This window comes from Monopterus albus, unplaced genomic scaffold (assembly GCF_001952655.1).
Source record: "Monopterus albus unplaced genomic scaffold, M_albus_1.0 scaffold3.1, whole genome shotgun sequence".
In the NCBI taxonomy this organism is placed as follows: Eukaryota; Metazoa; Chordata; class Actinopteri; order Synbranchiformes; family Synbranchidae; genus Monopterus; species Monopterus albus.
In genome coordinates, this window is record NW_018127883.1 from 10,312,838 (window position 1) to 10,327,859 (window position 15,022).

The 15,022-nt window shown below is 41.7% G+C and overlaps 1 protein-coding gene across 5 annotated transcripts in view; it reads left to right on the top strand.

Moving 5' to 3' along the window:
- Positions 1–8,017, top strand: part of epc1a (enhancer of polycomb homolog 1 (Drosophila) a) — a 24,695-nt gene extending 16,678 nt beyond the window's left edge. For 4 of the 5 annotated variants that reach the window (XM_020599785.1, XM_020599799.1, XM_020599791.1 and 1 more), the window contains 5 exons: positions 1,632–2,038; positions 3,672–3,793; positions 4,266–4,407; positions 5,202–5,601; positions 6,437–8,017. In XM_020599785.1, coding sequence (XP_020455441.1) covers positions 1,632–2,038; positions 3,672–3,793; positions 4,266–4,407; positions 5,202–5,601; positions 6,437–6,509 — 1,144 coding nt within the window. In that variant the 3' untranslated portion in view covers positions 6,510–8,017. Of the gene's footprint in view, positions 1–1,631; positions 2,039–3,671; positions 3,794–4,265; positions 4,408–5,201; positions 5,602–6,436 lie in introns of those variants that run through there. The other variant, XM_020599808.1, reaches the window with a different exon arrangement.
- The last annotated feature ends 7,005 nt before the right edge of the window (positions 8,018–15,022 follow it).

The window sequence follows — 15,022 nt, forward strand, 5'->3', positions numbered from 1 at the left end:
TTATATTAGGCTGCACATTTTTGTCAATTTGCATGCTAGGTCTTGCATTCATGTGACTTGCGTGTACGCTGTTACCAACATTTTCCATGAATGAAAAATAGTGGAAGAAACTAGCAAGATGGGGAGATGCAAATTAAGGAAATTTGGCTCTCAATGGGAAAAGTAATGGAAATGGTTAGCTGTCGTAATTAACGATTCTGGGGCGGCTTACAAGATGAGTCGGAAAGATTTTAAACTTGGGACAATGAGAATTAAAGCAGTAAAATCCCATATGAAATCAAAAAGCACCGAGCACTACGCTGGTATTTGAAAAAGTAAGGAGCCTGGTGCTACCACACCATCAGCTCCTGCTGGATTAAAAAATACTATTCAGTATTACTACATACTATTCATTGACACTAATATAAAAAGAATAAAGTCCAGTACCAGTCCCCCACTGCAATGAACATTATAAGGTTCAGTTTTTTGTTGCAACAGTTTGAAAGGTGGGGGTTGTGGTTTTTGTTGGTGTTAAATTGTAACGTAATTGTGGTATACTGAGGGGTGTTTATATCTTGTTCAGCCTGTAAAAACATGGGTTGCAAAGAAACAAACTACAACCTCAAAGGTAGCAAAAATGGTCACTGGCGTACCTTTCTAATTTTTTTTTTTTTTTTTGCATTGGTCTTAAATTCAATTTTAAAACATTTACAACAACCGGATTCTATTATAAATGTCAAGCCAGCTGGTAAAATCATGAACATGGTAATGATTCACCTGCCACTTATGGCCTGTAGGTAAACCTCAAAACTTTGCTTACACTGAGGTTAAACAGCATCATGTTCTGCAGCTTCGTGGTCCCCTCAGTAATTACACTGACGGCTGAATAAAATGCAGTGACTGGAGGAGTTAGTCAGCAGCTCCCACAGTGCCAGGTGTTGTCGAGAAGCCCAGCCCAGACACACACAAGATTAGCAGTGTTCTGTTTGTCTGCAATCAAGCTTATTGTCTCCCTCGACGAAGTGGGCTATTTCTTCTAAATGAATTGTATTTAAAATCACTATGCTTGCTTATGTCAGAGAACATGGAGCCCAGTGTGTTTAGCTGCACTAGCTGTGTGGCTGTAGGGACTGCAGGGTTGGTCATTCCAACCATAGTTATATCTTTCAACGTGGAAGCCTATGAAGTTTAGTATAGTTGTACAATATGTGAAAATGCTTAGATTTAGGGTACAACACGGCCCTTCCTCTGGCACCAACCCCACGGCAAGTTAAAAATGGCTGCCCCAGTAGTGTTGAGGCACAAGAACAGCAAAAATAACCAAATTGTCTCTTTCTGGCTGGATTTTAAGAGCTGAAGTTTCAGGTGGGTGTAGCTTTAAACTTAGTCATGACCGTTATGCAAGTGTTCTGTAGTCATGGTGGAGTGGCATGTTTTTATTTGTACCCAGTTGTATTTGGTACTGTTCCACTGGACATTATAATTACATATGCAAGGAATACATCTGTAGAATACTCCAGTCAAAACCTAAGGATGGTGATGATGTAGTGATAATGGTGACCGCATGTTTTCCATTTCATCTGAGCACTGACTGAGTTTGTAACAGCTCACTAATGGGAGTCTATGATGATGACTGTTGGTTTGTGTTTCAGGGTTTTGTTGGACAGAGCACACAGAGATCTAGACATGTGTCAGAGCCCGGACACCGACCCTAAGCCTGACCTACTCACCTCTCCGCTCTGCAACTCTAACGCCAGTACCTCAGAAACCAATACCTCGGACCCCGCCGGCTCCTCCCACCTTCCCTCCTCTTCATCACCCCTGTCGTCGTCATCATCGCCAAAACCTATGGACCTCAGCCAGATTCTTTTGAATATTACATCTTGCCGCTGGAGGCACTTCAGACCACGGACACTACTCCATGACCCCTTGGGTGAAGGAGACTTGTCTCGTAGAGAATTTAGGGATTTTAGCCGGACAGTGTCAGGACTAACACGAACCCCGTCAGGAGGAGCCATCTCCCATAACCGCACTGGCCCAGCCCCCACCCCTATCAATGGTGAGCCAGTTGTTCCCTGTGGTGTTCAGTCATATCTGTGGTATCATATGTCTACAAATTCTAAAATCCTGTGGTCTGACCAGAGTGGAACAGTTCATTTGGTTGCTTTATTGCACTGGTTTCTTGGAATGACAAGGAGCACATTTATTAAATGTAGTTTTGATAAGTTGTCAGTTTTGACAACGGGGAACAGCTGAAAGTGGTGATAGTGATTCTGGCAGTAATTTATGGAAACACTGAGCAAAGCCTGATTGTCCTTTGTGCGCTCTGCTTTAATTAAAGAAGGCGCTGGATTCTTTAGGGCCACCTACAAAACTGAAATCTGCTAGTTATTAATGTACACTTTGATTGGTCTTATACATTTTCAGTGATGGTGTTAGCCTGGTCTTAGGTTGTTTTACAGGTTATTTCTATAATGTTAGTTTTCATTTAATTGTTTGGACAGTTTTATTAGTTTTGATTAGTTGATTTTGATGGTGGTATTTGAATATTCAAGGCAGCAGGAAATTTCAGTGCTGATGCAGTCTGAGTTTGATGATGAAGAGGAAAGAAAACGGAATGGAGACAGCGTGGTCCACTTAGCAAAATGTGTTAAAGTACAAGCAACGCATCTTTCCCACCCCAGTAAGGTAGATAGACGATGAGCTGCAACCTAATTTCCATCATAGGCCATGTGAGACGGTTGCACAGTGACTGTGTACAAAGTGCAACACCACAAAGAGCTGCTGCATGTTTTTCCAAACTAGTGTTCTCAAACTAAGAGACCATTGAAGTGTGAGGTGATTTTGGTGACACTACCCTAAGAGTGTATATTTTTCTAGTATCTCTTTCTGGTGTTGCACTTGGTAGACGGTCCCCTATCATTTGCACCCTGTAGCTGTACATGTCCACCAGCTAGACCCTTGTCTAGTTGTACCACAATGCTCTTTTTGTCTGAAGCCTCTCAAGGCTTTGCTTTTGTACAGACGTATAGAAAATCAGTTTCAGTGGCTTTTACTTCAGACAAATGTCTTTCTATGTGTGTGACAAGCTGCCAGAGAGGTAACTTCCTGTCATTATAGCTGAACACAGTACAGCTGCTATTAGTCGGTACTTTGGTTCATTTTAGCAGGCATTGTAGTAAAAAATTCAAAGTCTGTCTGCGCAGCAGCTCCCTGCTCTCATGTAGGTATGTGTGTCTCTCTCATCCAACATGCAGTCTCAACAGACCATAATCCCCACTTTAGGTCTTTTGGCTCTTAACTGAGTGGTGGGAAGGGGGGTGTTTTCAGATCAGGTCTTATTCTGTGTCCAGTTTGTCACCTGGTGTAATACAGTTCTGTCATTTGTTGATACAGCTTAGTGAGGGGGAACTCTTGGTTTGATGCAGTCGAGCTCATATCAGTTGTCATATCAGAATAAGATTTCATAGGTTTATGAACTGAGATCTAAAAACAATTGTACATCTCTAATCGGATGTAAACTAAGGGCAGCTTCAGTACAGTGCAGTTTGTTGTACTGGCTCTCAAAGTCAAATCATACCTCTGTAGTGTTTGATAAAACTGAAAAGCAACACAGCTAAATCAGTCACCCAGAAGCAGCCAGATGTTCCCAAATCCTTTTCTGACCAATGTATCTCGTTCTTCCTGTTCAGCGTTCACAGCAGAGCAGTACCAGCAGCACCAGGAGCAGCTGGTCCTCATGCAGAAACAGCAGCTGGAGCAGAGCCAACAGCAACAACACACCAACGCCCCTGCAATGATGACCAACACACAGGTCTGGAAGGATAACACACAGCCTTTACTAAACCTATATTTGCAGATAATTTTTTTTAGCTTATATTAAAAATGTATGTAGACATTTTGTGAGAGGAAAAAGGTGTCAATCACATTTATATCTACTTTACCTGCTGAAGTATCTTGCCTGACTTTTGCTGTCAGTATCATTTTGGGCAGTTTTTGTGGCACTTTTTTAAATGTGGTATTATCTGACAGATGTAAATGGAAGATTGCTCAAACTAAATGAGCCAGAGTTGTCCTTCTATGGAAATGATTTACAGTTAAAGGTCAGTTCACCCACTCTGAGGAATTAGGACACATCCACATTCCCAGGAGCAGGCAGCATTACCACACTGGCTCAGTTCCTGCTTGGCAGCCGAAGTGAGCTGAGCTCACAAGTTTAATATAATTTTACAGGGCAGTCGAGTCTTTGGCACAACCCACATGTTCTCTCTCCGGTTTCCCTCCAGGCACTTGTGTCCAAGACACTGGACCAGGCCAGCGCCCAGTTTGCTGCTTCGGCTCTCGTCACCACTGACCAGCTGCTGGGCTTCAAGTCCAAAGAGGAGCTGGTGTTGGCAAGTGGGGTCAATGGGATCCTGGCAGGTGCAGGTTAGTATCACTTATTTTATTAATCTGACCCAACCAATTAAGGCCTTGAGAGGTCACAAGCAGGCATAACTTCACAAACTGGTACCCATCACTTCTGCCTTAGGAAGTGGATTGAGAGGATTTTGTGCTGTGCTCCCTGAGGTGTCAGCAGATTAGTAACATAGTAAAGTAACATTTCTTATCTTATTTTTTCCTTTTCTTGTGAAATATTGGATAGATTAAGCTTCTAAAAATCCTTAATGAAATAAACCAAGAGGAGGGAAAAAAATCACTGATTGGCTCTTTAACAACTGCCATTCACAACAAGGCCTTGAGAGGTCACAAGCAGGCATAACTTCACAAACTAGAGGTGGTAACTACCCCGGTAATGGGAAACACAAGTTGAAAGAAACATGTCTAGGCCTTGGTATTTGGAATTTAAAAATATACGCATGCAGTTGAAGCTGCTCCGCTTGTGTGCAAACCAGAGTTGGAAAGGCTTAGCTATATATTGCAGTCCATTACAACATCATCTCCACCAGCAGCCTCAGAAATGACTGCAGAGTTGCATCAACACGTACACTCTCAGTATCAACAAAACCTGAACACTTTAAGCTGCACAGAGAAGAGGATTTACCACAGCACTGGGATTAGTTTGTACAGGGGCACCTCATAAACTGGTATTGTTACCAAATCCAGCAAAGTCTTTAAATGTAGCCAAAGAAAAAGTGAGTTTTACTGCACTTGGTTTCTTGTCACATTCTTGCTGCTTCTTGGTCTCTGTGAATGTCTGAGAGCATGTCTCCTGTAAACAGGGGTTTTCAAAGGCTTGCACTTGTCTAGCACCACGGCAGCCCTTCACCAGTCCAACCAGTCAACACACACTACCACCTCTGCGGCCCCAGCTTTCCTCCAACCCTCCTCAAACTCGGCTACCCCTCCGCCCACCAATGCTGTCCCCACCTCTTTCACCTCCACCCCCAGCGCCCATGCAGCAGCAACGCTGGGGCTCCTGGGATGCAGCGCTGCCAACGCCAACCCCGCCGCCACTCAGGTCCTCATTGGGAACAACATCTGTCTGAGCGTGCCGTCGGCCGGACGCCACATTCCCCGAACCCTCGGCAACATGCCACCATCTGCCTTAAAACTGTCCACCACCACCAACCTGCAAATATCCAAAGTCTCTGGAGCATCGTCCATGGACATTGGCTCAAGGTGAGGCTTTTGTGTCCAGTACAGCATTGATCATACAGACCTTTGAAGGAATAGTTCAACATTTTGGGATATGTCAGGAGTTGGATTAGGAAGTTCATGCCACTCATAGATGGCACTCCATATGCCTTACCTTATGTAGGAAATTATTTAGAAATCATCAAAACAGAAAGTCCTGTCTAAAAGTAATAAAATTTGCACCTCTCTTTTTAATGAACATGTTGGAAGTGGCATTCTTTATAGGGTTTTTTTTTTTATGTTAAGCTAACTGGCTGTAACTTCATATTTAGTCTACAAAGATGAATGATATCAATATCGTCTTCCACCTCTCGGCAAGACAGCGGATGTCAGTTTTCCACGTTTACCACCATCTTGACCACTAACATTCACTGTTTGAGTTGAGATCAGAGTTGCAGGTTTTGTCAGTTTCATCAGTTGCCATTCTTTCTGTACCACACATCACTTATAAGATCTCAGATTAAAAAAAAGACGATCACAGATGATTTTGAAGTCATTCTGATGCAGAATAAACAGGAATTTATGAGCAATAGTTGTGTATAAATATGAATACCCAGAGGAGAAAACAAAACCTTTATTGTATGTTTGTCAGTCTTGCTGTAGCAATATCAGATTTATGTAATGTTTCTGGAGAGGAAACACTAAATCCTTTGCAGTAACAGAGCAATCCCTGGTTTCAGTAGTTAGCTGAAACTGGTAAGTATTACCCAAACACTGTCTGTTAGAGCTCATACAGTTGAAATCGCCACAGAACTTAGTCCCTAGAAGACGAAAAGTTAAGGAGCAGTGGTGTTGATCTTTGCTTTCCTCTCGCCCACAGGGATAATCACGATGAAGAAAAGCCAGCCCTGAACAGTATAGCAGACAACACAGTGGCCATGGAGGTGACGTAGTAGTGGTGCAGTGAAGAGTCCACTCTGCAGGCGCTGTGCATCGTAGCATTGGGAATGCAAAGGGACGGCAGGACTGACGCAGACTAGAAGAATGATGAGTGGCTCTGACCACTCGCTTGCAATTCTCATCTCGTATTTTTTAAATACTTTTTTTGTTACAGTTAAAAGTAAAAGATTGATATCTGTAAATTATGAAAATGGCAAAATTCGTATCTGTACAGTAACTGCATATTTGTAATATCCCCCTTGTATATATTACTTGAATACAGAATTATCCATTTGTGATGTTTTGCACTTGGGAGTCAAAGGAAAAAAATTAAGCCAAGTAAGTGGAAAGTGTGGGAGATGTGGGAGTTATCTAGAGAAGAGTTTTATCACATCATGTGCATGGTGCAGAGCCTGCTGTTATCTATTTATTGTGCTGTGTTTACAGGTTTTATTTTAATTTTTGTTCTTTTGTTTTGTTCTGTTTTTTTTTTATTTGTACACTGTACCTTTGTTGGTTCCTGTGCTGTAGTAAGTGTTAGGTAGCTACAGACTCCTGGGTATTTTGTATATTGTGAACCCCCACCCACCCACACACAAAAAAAAAAACACATTTGTTTCAGGTCCATGTGGTGGTTCTCTCTGTGGAGCCTGTGAAAATGAGCGGTGACACACATCCAGAGCAGGAGAACCAGGAGGAGTGCTGGTGGGTGCCTCCTGTAAGCTTCCATCAACATTGTCCCAAACACAAGTAACAAAATGGGGATGAAGTCTCTTCCCAGAAGCCCCTGCTGCTTCTGATTAAAGCACTATTTTTTGTGATCCTTGTCTTTATGGTTTTGATAAATATCAATGCTGCTTTTGTATTTGGTTCCTCTCCAAAGGGGTTGTCCTTAATTTTTATGCGAGGACTCCCCTTTATATTTCTTTTGTCCCACAAACATTTTTTTGTAAAACAAAAATTCAGTTATTTTTGTATTTTCTTTTTTTAATTCTTGTGGTTAATGTGATTGTAAGCGTTGTGTTTATTGAAAGACTTCATTCTTTTGTTAATTTGTTACTTGTTCATACATAGGTGATAAGGGAAGCGAATGGGCAGTAATCGCTGCACATGTTTCATCATTCCAGTTTTTAATATCAAAAAATGCTAATGAATGGATGTAGTGGTTGTGAGAAAACAGCAGTTTTCTCCTCTTTGTATTCTTTGTCTCTTCTTTTCTTTTATTTTCTTTTATGTGGGGGGGAAAAAAAGAATCTCCAGATGGCTGCAAGGCCAAGAGCAAGTATTGGGTGCCTTCCTTTGGGGAATTTTATGTACTCTCTTCTGTGAAGAGTTAGCCACAAAGGCAGCATTACTTAGTAGTGCTTCTCGTCTTTGTCTGAATCTGAATGCCCAGTCCAATGGCAGGAGGATATATCTGAGGTTTACTTGTCCCACCTGGAGGCTGGAAAGAAAGAAAAAAAAAAAAATGTGACAGAACTCGCACTAAAATAAGACAATAAAGCCCAGGGCACTAAATGTGGATTGTTTGGAGTGTTTTATTTGTGTGTGCTTCTTCCCAGTGATCTGAAGAAAGTACTGCAACTGAGAAGTGAGAGCTGAGGTTTTATTTTTGGATTATGGATAGAATCCTAATGTTTCACTTGTTGAAAATCATGAAGATATGATACAAATGCTCTTCCTATATTCTGTTCGATTTCACAGAAATTCATTCTCACTTTAATGCTTATTGTTTTAGTTGCCCTTAAAGTAAAAACAAACATTAAAGAACAATAAGACTTATGTAAAGTTAGTAAAGGAATTGTATGTCCAGATGCAAATATTTCAGGTACCTGTACCATTAAATAAGATTAGCGGATGATCCAGCTAACACTGGGCTCAGCTCCAGTTTTCCGGTACCATGAAGCAGACTCACTTTTAATCAGGTTAGATCACCACGGTAACCTGTGCTGCTCAGCTAACCTGCTCCTGCTTCAGAGCATAACCTGTCAACAGCTTGACTGCTGACCAGTCCCATCACTGGAAAACCCGAGTGGTCGTTCCTACAGGTTCCTGACAGGGACAAAAGATGTTGCACTAATGTGATCATCAGGCTGGACTACTGCGACTCCTTACTATCAGGATGTCCCAGTCATTCCCTAAAAAGCCTCCAGTTCATCCAAAGTGGTGCAGCCAGAGTACTGACAGGAACTAGCAAGAGAGATCATATTTCTCTTATAAGTAGTAAAAGTAGAATGGGAGGCAGAGCCTTTAGCTATCAAGCTCCTCTCCTATGGAACCAACTCCCAGTCTCAGTTCAGGAGGCGGACACCCTCTCTACCTTTAAGATTAGACTTAAGACTTTCCTTTCTGATAAAGCTTATAGTTAGGGTGGATCAGGTGACCCTGAGCCTTCCCTTAGTTATGCTGCTATAGGCCTAGGCTGCTAGGGGGCCCCATGATGATCTGAGCTCCTCACCTCTCCTTTATCCTCTCACTCCATCCATCTATATGCCACCACTACATGCCACTAACTGTGTCTCCTTTCTTCCATAGTGTGTCCTCTCTCTCTCCCTGTACCTTTCTGCAGGTTGCCCTGGCTCTGGAGCTCAGGGCTTCTGATGAGCAGTCAGTGGCCACATCAACCTGCCCAGTGTTTGATTGTTTGTTGTTGTGTCTTGTTGCTTTCATTTCTCTCTCCTCTGTCCACTCACCCCAGGCAGAAGACCGCCCACCAAGAGCCAGGGTCTGTCGAGGTTTCTTCCTTTATAGTAGCTATAAGGTCTGTTTGCTGTATATTGTTGTACAATCATAATGATATAACACAATTGTACTTTGCTATTTTTTTCAATAAAAAAAAAAAAACAGGACAGGAAATGACACTGTTTTGTACAAAGTGAGAGATGACATCATTTCCTGCCACCATCTTTGTTTATGTGTGGAGAAATGCCTCCAGAAATGAATTAAATTAGAATTTTTCTTGGGCCGCACTGGATTATTCTTGGTTCCAGATGTTTGGAGGAGTCGTATAACACCTTCAGAATTTGGGTAACAGCATTTGTGGTACCAGTTTTGTGAGAAGACCATTGTTGGGCTCAGTGAATCCAAGTAAGTGGTGCAGGCCTCAGGTTATTGAGTGCTGACAAATATATCTAAGCACAAGAACCTGCCAACTTGAAATGCAATAAATCATGATGCCTTCTGGGATAGATAGCTGTAACTTTATCTTCTTATCTATTGGGCTTTTTCCGTTAAATTCACATGACCTTTTTTGCCAAAATTACTTGGTCTTGTTTATTTGTCTTTCTCTCAGATCTGAGTTAGCTTGTAACAGGAACTAATCACATATGAGAGTTTTGGGGTTTTCTTATTCTTGTATTTTTTTATTTTATTTTTAACTGTTGATTAGTTTGTCTTCTCAGGCCACATTTTCACAGTTTATTCATTACTCGTTCAACAATACATGCAATAAAGTATATGGTTTCTGCTGACAGTTTCCTTGGAGATGTGTAAGTGTGTAGCAGTGCCAGAAACACAGTGCACCTGTTGGCCACCACTGGATCAGATGTCCCAGTGAAGTAGTAACTGGGCAGGCGGAGGGCCAGGCCTATTAACGCTGTTTATCCTTCTCTCTGGATTCTCAGACAACAGGTGTGAGGCCGAAGGCAGCAGTTGAGGCAGTGGTGACTGACAGTCTGGCTCTGTGGAAACTGAGTCCACACGACACTGTGGAGTCTGTGAATTTATTTTTGCTTTTCTGCGGCTGTGAAAATACCAGAGCCAACACAGTGGGGCTCGCTGTGGCCCATATTACTCATCAGTTAATTAAATAAAAGGTGAAAAATTCAAACATTTATACCAATGAAATGTGTCCACCCACCACGTATAGCTTTTTAAGTCCTGCATATCTTACTGCCAACAAACCTAATGACTGATGGTCAGTGGTTATCATAGGTCGGATCTTTTTTTTTGCCACTTATAGGCAAAGTAGGTATCTGTGTGCAGCCACCCCTGGGGAGCGGTCACTGGGACTGTGCTGTCGGTGTAGGGACCTAAGGGGCTATTAACAGGGAGATTTCACTGTTCATTTAATAGTGTCTATCTTGATCTAAGTTAGTGTGTAGGGCCAGGAGGTGTGTGGCTGAGAACCGTGTCAAGTTGGTTAGTCAGGGGCAGCCATTACTGTGACTCATGTAAAGATTAATGGCCTTTGGCCAGTGTTCATCTGTCGGAGAGTTTTTGAGTTGCTGTGTTGAGTGCTGATAAAGCTGCTGTGTATGGGCCACACAAATTGCTACAAGATCTCTGTCTCCTGCCTTTCCTCTTAGCTGTAGGCTCACCTCATGTCTGAGGGCTTTACTTCTCTAGAGACTGTAAAAGCCCCACCTTTTTCAATATAGTATATTTTGTTAATTACAATGTCTTTTAGTAATATTGTACTAAAGGTATCAACAGATATTAACTAATCTTCTAGCTAGTCTTGTAGTCCAGTTTGAAAATTTATTGTTAAGACTTTAATTATGTAATATTTTATTTTACTTTTGTTAATGTTCCTAAATGAAGTTGTATTAATTCAAATGATTACATTTGTAACCTGGCTTACTGGGCTTGATTGGAATTGAGCAACGGTACAAGGGGTTCTCTTGCCAAAGAAGATAAGAATAACAGTATGAGGGCATCAGAACATTTACACAATCTTTGTATCTTCAGTCTATATCTTGATGGCCGGCATCCTGTGCAATGCAGTACACCCTTCTGTGGATCATATCCTTTCGGCACTCTCAACGTGAACCACCTCAAAGCTCCACAGCTTGCAGTGAGTGACACCAGCAGACTGCACACTTCCGTTCATTTGCTGGATACTGTCAGTGCTTGACCACCCCCCAGCCTTACCCTAACCGTAAAGTATATCGTCACTCTAAAATGCTATGATCTAAATGATGAGATTTGGTCCCCACGAGGAAGGCAAGCCCCACAGTGTGAGATGTAAACAGATTTTGATGGCCACTATGTGAATAATACAGGCACATACACAACATGTAACCACAGCCCGTGCTGCAGTGTCTGTTTCATGTCAGTTGCACAGTAATCACTGCAGCATTTAGGCTGCGTCAGAGTGATGCCCGAATTGGTTTTTGTATCAAACCACGGAGGCAGTCTGCTAATATTATCCCTCAGACAGTCTTCTAATTCCATTTATTTGGCTTGGGTTCAGTGTTTCATCATGCCAGAAATGAGCTGCCACTTTGATGACACATTAAAATATTCTCACATGACAACAGAGAAATCCATCTCCCTCACTCCTCAGAGCAAGTCAAATGTATTGTGCAGGGTGACTGTGGGGAATCTTAATGAGATACAGGCTCTTTGCTTCTCTTTCATTATGCATCTAGGGGCTTAGCTTTGAAGGTTCCCTATAAATGTCTTGTTATTCATCTGATAATAATGTGGAATTTTATTGATCAGGTCAAAATAGTTGATTTTGAGATAAAGGGGAACTCAACTGTACTGTAAAGCTGTTAGCTCCTGCACCTCAGCATGATGTGGGTGAGTAAAATGTTTTCATGCTGGTATCAAAGATGGCCAGAAATACAATACTGTGATGCAGTTCATAAACAAAGAAAAACAGAAACTGACTTTTGCTTTAATACCACTCTGCACGGCCTCTGACCTCTCGACAACAGAGCAATCCAGTGGGGGTCACGTTCAGCCTGTAATGACAAAAGTGCAGCTTCATCGATCTGGCAGCAACCCCCCGTCCTTCAGCACTTCAGTCACCTGCTGCTGCTTTGCCCACTCATCAGTGTTTGTTTGTATCCCAGAGATCTTCATAACCCACAAAATGCAAGCCTGAGTCAGGTTAGATTAAAGCCCTAGTCAAGTCTCAGACCTCTGTTTCGTGCTCGACATAGGTGACTTTTATTTTTTTTCCCAGTAGTCTTTAGATACTGGAGGCAGTTTTTTTCTGTTAGGCACAGGTGTTTTGAAATCTTTATACGCTTAGGCTACAACACCTGTTACCAATCCTGTCAAAAGCACAGGTTGCCACAGTTTGCATTGTGTGTTGTTTGGCAGAAGCATGCTGTAATGTAAAGAGTTATAGATGCTTGTAAAACCCACAAGTTTATTCATGAGTTCGAGTCAATTAGGTATGAGTTTCAAATCAAGTTGGACACGTGTTTATGTGGGACTCAAGTATGAGTTAGTGATGTGCACATTGATCCTGAAACATTGATACTTTCAGTCCCAGCGTTTCCTGTTCTAGTATCTGTTCTCACTTTAAAAGATTGATATCTGTACTCAGTAGTTTGAGGTAAATTTATATTTTATCATAAATATGGGACACAGTAGAAGGTAACGATGCTATCACCAGGATAGTCCAAATAATACCCAGTTGAAAGGAAATACTCCTTCCGCCTGATGTAGTTATATGTGAACTATGCCTCTGTGACGTGAGGTATGGAGAATCAGAATAAGAACATCTTTATTAGTGCTGCAGTAACAAAGTGGATGTGCTGGGAGGAGGCATGTAAACAGTAATCAAGAAGGCATGTGAAAGCTCCCTGGGTATGTAGTATGAATGTATAATCTGTTGTCTGGACCCATCAGTTTGCCCTTGTTTTTTTGCAGAAAGTATCTATATTGGTATTTGTATCGGTGATACCAGTCTGGGTGTTATTTGGTATCGGATTGGAAATGCAATAAGTGGTATTGCACATCACTAGAATAAGCCGCCAATTCAATTGCCGGCCTCTGTTGTATCCACAGTGAAGTGTCATCCTCCTCCAACATACACACATTCTTCAGAGACTTCAGAAAAGACAATCTGTACTGTGTCATACAAGATGAGGAGTTTAGTGACCTTTCAGTCATTCCTCCAGGGATGGAGAGGGGCGGAGCATCCCCCGGACAGACGACTGGAAAAACCTCTGCTGGGATTTTGTTGCTAGGCAGCGAGGCCCCGCAATGACATTGTGTCAACGATGAGAAGAGAATGAGAAATAGATTGCACGGTTTCTCCTCGAGATGAGGGGGCATTTGATTCACGGCTGTGTTTAAGCTCTTGCCACATATGAGTCAGGCTGAAGTCTTGGCTGTCGCTGACATGCTCTGGGTCATGTCTCCTCACGGCAGGCAGATGACCTTCAGTTAGTGTGGGTCATCTCAAGTGCTGGCCGTATGAAAGTAGAATGACAAACGCAGGACTTTCCCCCAGGCGAGCAGGTTTCAGTTCCAGTGTACAAAGAGCATTTTTTTTTACCTAACCATGTAGTTTGTGTGTCAAAACTTAACGAAAAAATGAAAAAAGTGATGGTTTTATAATCATAACGGCATGTTAATGACAGTTTTTGTACACTGTTTTTTTTTATGGGTGTTTCCATCATGATCAAAGTCCATAAAGTTTGCCAGTGCAACGTTCGTTGAGTCCTTGCGATTCCACCTGCTGACATAGAAGCACTATTTCAGGTGGTGCTCCTAGAGGGATGTGACAAATGACCATAGGTTGGAGGACTTCGTGGTAAGATTTGTCATGTAGTTTTTCCTCTTTCTTTATTCCTTTCTTTTTTGTTTCATGGAAAGCAAGTATAGTATACAACCATGCAACGCCTGTGAAACAGTGACAAGGTTTTTTTTCATGAATGCAAAATTATCCACCAGTTGGAACAGTTTTAAATGTTTCATAAATGAGATTTCTGTATTTGTGTTTTCTCTTCTCACTGGCTGGAACAGAGTGATGTCACTACTTTCGCTCCCTCTCCAAACTTGAACCACATTGTTTCTTGTTTAGTCAACACAAGAGCATGTTTTGAAAGTTTTCTGGAGCTGAAGGCAGTTCACCTTAAAGAGTCTGACTTTGATAACACTGGAAGGCGGTAAAATAATGCTATGAATATATATATAATCCTTGTTCTCCTGGCTTACAGAAATATTTATTACAGTGTTGGTTTGTCAGACTGATTTGACGGTAGGGAGACAAAATGAAATAATGTGCCTTTAGAGGAAGTAGTTAAATGTCACATTATTTAGTAATTTTTTTTTTATGTGACCAGGTAATCGGTGGATAGTTCATTGTTATTGGACTTTGACTGTAGAATGAAGGTCAGCAATTAAAAATAAATTATAGTCAAATAAATGCCGCCTTTACAACAGGCAAATATTCACATTTCACTGTGCAATTTCTGTAGACAAAGCAATGGGTGTGATATTGATTTGCTGGTGTTGAAATGTCAAACATACCAGAGTCGTCCGTCTGTGGCAGGATGAAGCACAGAGAAATGAGCTGTACTGATGGCCTAAATGTGACTTTGATCACTTCTTCATAGTTAATTGCCTCTTTCGAAGCCCATTACCCTGGAGGAAATTGTAAGAGTAAGAGAGGAGGTGTGTTTCACTTTGGCGATGACAGAAAACAATGCACTGGTTAAAAAACCATTAAGATGCTGAATAAGTCATAATGTCTGCACAGAATTTTTTGTATGTACTTCCAAGGCCAAACTATGACTGTGACCATTTTTAAAGACATTTTACCTTTCTTTTCTTTGTTGTT